Raw genomic sequence first — 3,548 nt, 5'->3', positions numbered from 1 at the left:
GCGGCGGACGCGATACCACTGTGCATGATGGCGCCGCGCCCCGCTTCTCTCCAGGCCACAGGGCGGAGGACGCCTCCTCGGACCTGCGGGAGAACGCAACCGTTATTGGACTGACCACCGTCAGTCTGGAAGATCAGCTGCGCTAAGGGCCAGGCGGAGAGAACAGAACGGCCAAGGTGGGAGGAGTGAGTTCTGTTCCAGGAGCGTCCCAGTGAGGCAGGATTGGTGGAGCAAGGGCCCGCAAAAGCCTCCTCAGTGGCCTCCAGACCCCCATTCCAATCCCTTCACCTAGCGGCGCTGATCTGAAACCTTGATCTGTTCTTTATCATCCAGGTCCCATCTCGATGGCTTATACTATACTACTGTCCCACTTCCGCACGGGACCCACGCAGGGGCACTGGGCTGGTGCCAGGAGTCCGCTCCCTGCCTCTTCCTGCACTGGGCTGACTTCTTTAAAATTCTTCTGAGATATCACCTCCTCCTGGAAGCCCTCCTGGAGCACCTCAGGCCAGGTCTGTCAGCCCCTTATGTGTCTCCATCACTGCACTAACTTACCCTGTCCTTTATGTGTCTGCTCTGTACCCTTAACCCAAGGCTGTGAGAGTTTGCTGTGGTCCGGGACTGGGTCGTGGCCACTGTTTTAGTCCCAACACATGATGACAATGATATTTGTGGAGGGCAGGCCACAAGCCAGGCATTATGCCCAGGGCTTTAGGTGAACGATCTCATTTATTCCTTAAAGAGTGGAGGTGAGGAAAATGATTACCTCCATTTATGGTATCTATGAGTCCAAATGCAAACTCTAGTAAGGATTTGCTGAATGAATGCACCCGCTGGGGATGATGATGGAAATAAACCAGTCCTCAGATGGCAGGGGCTTCTGAGAGTACAGCAGGATGTTCCCTCCCCTTCTCTGCCGGAACCACCCCTCCCTGACACCCTGACTCACTGCAAACATCTCTCTTGTTCTCTGTGTCTCACTTCAGCCTCCCCATCGCCCAGCAATGGGCTCTGCCATTTATGGGCCATGCCTCTGCCTTAAAATAAATGAGAGGCATGTCCTTCTCTGTCCCCAGTCTGACCCAGTCTCCCTCCATTGTGGCCTCTGCTGACTGCCACCCACCAATAGCCCCTTGGGACATCACACCTTTCCATCCCCATTAGGCAGAGAGCCCTGGTCCACAGATCTTCACGCCTGCCCCTAAGACTCACCCTTTCTGAGTGATCAGTGCACTGTCGGTGGGACTCTCAGCACTGGCTGTCCCCAAGGCTGCCTGGCAGCCTTCTGTGTCCCCTCTCCACCCTCTTCCAATCTCTAACCCACCTCATTCTTGGCAGATGATCTAATGTCAGGGTTTGCAGTGAAAAAGGAAGCTGTCAAGCCCCACGGCCCCCTCCTCTCTGCCCCTAAGAGGACAGAGGGGTTCTCCTTGAGCCGAAGGCCCCCTCCTGCCTGTCCCATCCTAGCCAGTGACATCCTCTCCAGGGGCCTTACCCCTGCTGAAGTGTCTCCTGGCACCTTCTTCTCCCCTCCCCTGGCTCCTTCCTTTTAAGGCCCTTCCAAAGTGGTCCACACTTACTGTCTCCACTCCATCTACCTCCTTGGTGCTCTGCCACCCAGCCACCTATGGCAGGCTGGTTTCCAGGCCCCTGTGACGGTGTCCCCTGTGGACCTACCATGCCACCTGCTTCCCTGCCTCACTTCTTCCACGTCTTCCTCTCCAGGTTTCCCCTCCTCTCTAGCTGCTCGTCAGCCTCCCAGGTGGACCCCCTGGGCTTAACCCTCGAGTGCTGCTGTCATCCAGCCCTGGGCCCCCTTCTCCTCTCACGCTATCCCTGCCCGAGCCATCTTGCTATGTCCTCAACCCTCAACCCCAAGTCTCTCTCCAGCCCAGGTTGCCCTCAGAGCCTGCCATACCTCCATCCAGATGCCTGGTAGACGACTCAGGCTTGCCTTGGTCAAAATGGAACTTGCTGCCTCCATTCCCCCCATGACCAGCTCCTTCTGGGTGCTCCTCCGGGAGAAGGCACTTCCTCACTCCTTCCAGCTGTGGGGGCCCCTGAAATCTGCCTTCTCTCCTCCCCCACCCACCACCAAACCTTGTCAGTCTGTCTGCCTTGCATCTACCTTCCATCCACCTTCTTTGTCCACAGTCACTAACCTGTCAGGGTCCACACCACCTTCACTCACCTGGGCAACAGTACCCACACCCACCTCCCTGCCCGTCATGCACTTTTGCCTCCTTCAAATCCGTTCTCAAAAGCAACAGCCAGAGTTGCTTATAAGAACCTGACCACTCTAGTGGCCACCCCTTGTGTCATTACCAATACTGATTCCTCCCTAGCCTCAATTCTAAGGTTACTCCCTCTAGGACTCAACTCCAAATACTCTCCAATCCCAGCAAGGAGCTACAAGCCACTGATCCCACCACTGCACTGCCCACCCCCCATGTCCCTCTCCTTCCCAGCTCACCTTCGGTGCTCCTAATCTCTCCCTTGCCAGCACCCTCCATGCCCTAGGCCCCTTCTGTTGTGGACTGTCCCGGCAAACGCCAACCCTGTTCCCTCCACTGCTTTGCCCGCTCTTACCTTCAACTGTGGAGCCGGGCATTGGAGGTTTACACCACCACGCGGAGCAGTATTTTTAAAAATTCATGACCTTGTGTCAAGGTTCCTCCGTGCTGCTCAGTGACCCCACTGCATTTTTCTAGGCCATTTGCTGTTCGTTTATTGTCTGTCTGCCTTTACCATGCATGAGGTCTAGGCCCAGCTCTGACACCAACCTCATGTAAGCCACTGTCCCTTTCTGGGCTTCAGTTTCCCCATGTGTAGAAGGGAGGACGTGTGAGAGAGACCACTGCTTCTTCATCAGGGTATCCTTCAGATTCACCCGGACACTTGGCCCCATACCCGAGAGAGTCATGTTTGGTAGGTGTGGAGCTGAGAATTTGCATTTTAATCGTTTGGGGTATTTGAGTATTTGGCGTTGCTTTCTTACTACCCACAGTTCCATAAACACAACGTGTACATCCTGACCCTGATAACATCTGTGTCACACACCCAGATACAGCCATACAGATCCAGGCACTGACACCCCGGGAGATCCCTAGCAGCCTGTGCCTCTGTGACTCAGTCTCTCCACCTGTGCAGTGAGCTCGCTGGCCTTGATGCCCGTGTGTGTTCACAAACATCTGTGCACACACGGACATGCAATCCCATGCACAGATGCGAACACCCAGGGGCAGATACACATATGCTCAGATGGACCGACAGGCACACACAACTACACGGGTGCATGGAGAGACATTCGCCTGTAGACGCAGACACACCTGAAGACACACACACATGCCAGCACACTGACACACAGGTACAAGGACATGCAAGGAGACATGCTCATCCCCAGGAGAAGTAGATACACACACACACACACACACACACACACACACACACACACGCAGACACACACACTCCTCATTTTCCTGGCCTAGCTCCACAGAGAGAAGCTCTTGGAAAAGAAAAACAATGTGAGAGCCTGCGGGGGAAGCGGG

At 55.1% G+C, this 3,548-nt stretch overlaps 1 protein-coding gene across 1 annotated transcript in view; it reads right to left on the bottom strand.

Moving 5' to 3' along the window:
• CCDC102A (coiled-coil domain containing 102A) overlaps nt 1–3,548 on the bottom strand; it is a 19,532-nt gene that overhangs the window by 15,618 nt on the left and 366 nt on the right. The window contains exon 2 of the mRNA XM_011971928.1: nt 17–83. Coding sequence (XP_011827318.1) covers nt 17–83 — 67 coding nt within the window. The remainder of the gene's footprint in view (nt 1–16; nt 84–3,548) is intronic.

The sequence above is a fragment of the Mandrillus leucophaeus genome, unplaced genomic scaffold (genome assembly GCF_000951045.1).
Source record: "Mandrillus leucophaeus isolate KB7577 unplaced genomic scaffold, Mleu.le_1.0 Scaffold125, whole genome shotgun sequence".
Taxonomy (NCBI): Eukaryota; Metazoa; Chordata; class Mammalia; order Primates; family Cercopithecidae; genus Mandrillus; species Mandrillus leucophaeus.
This window is presented reverse-complemented; position numbering and strand designations above follow the sequence as displayed.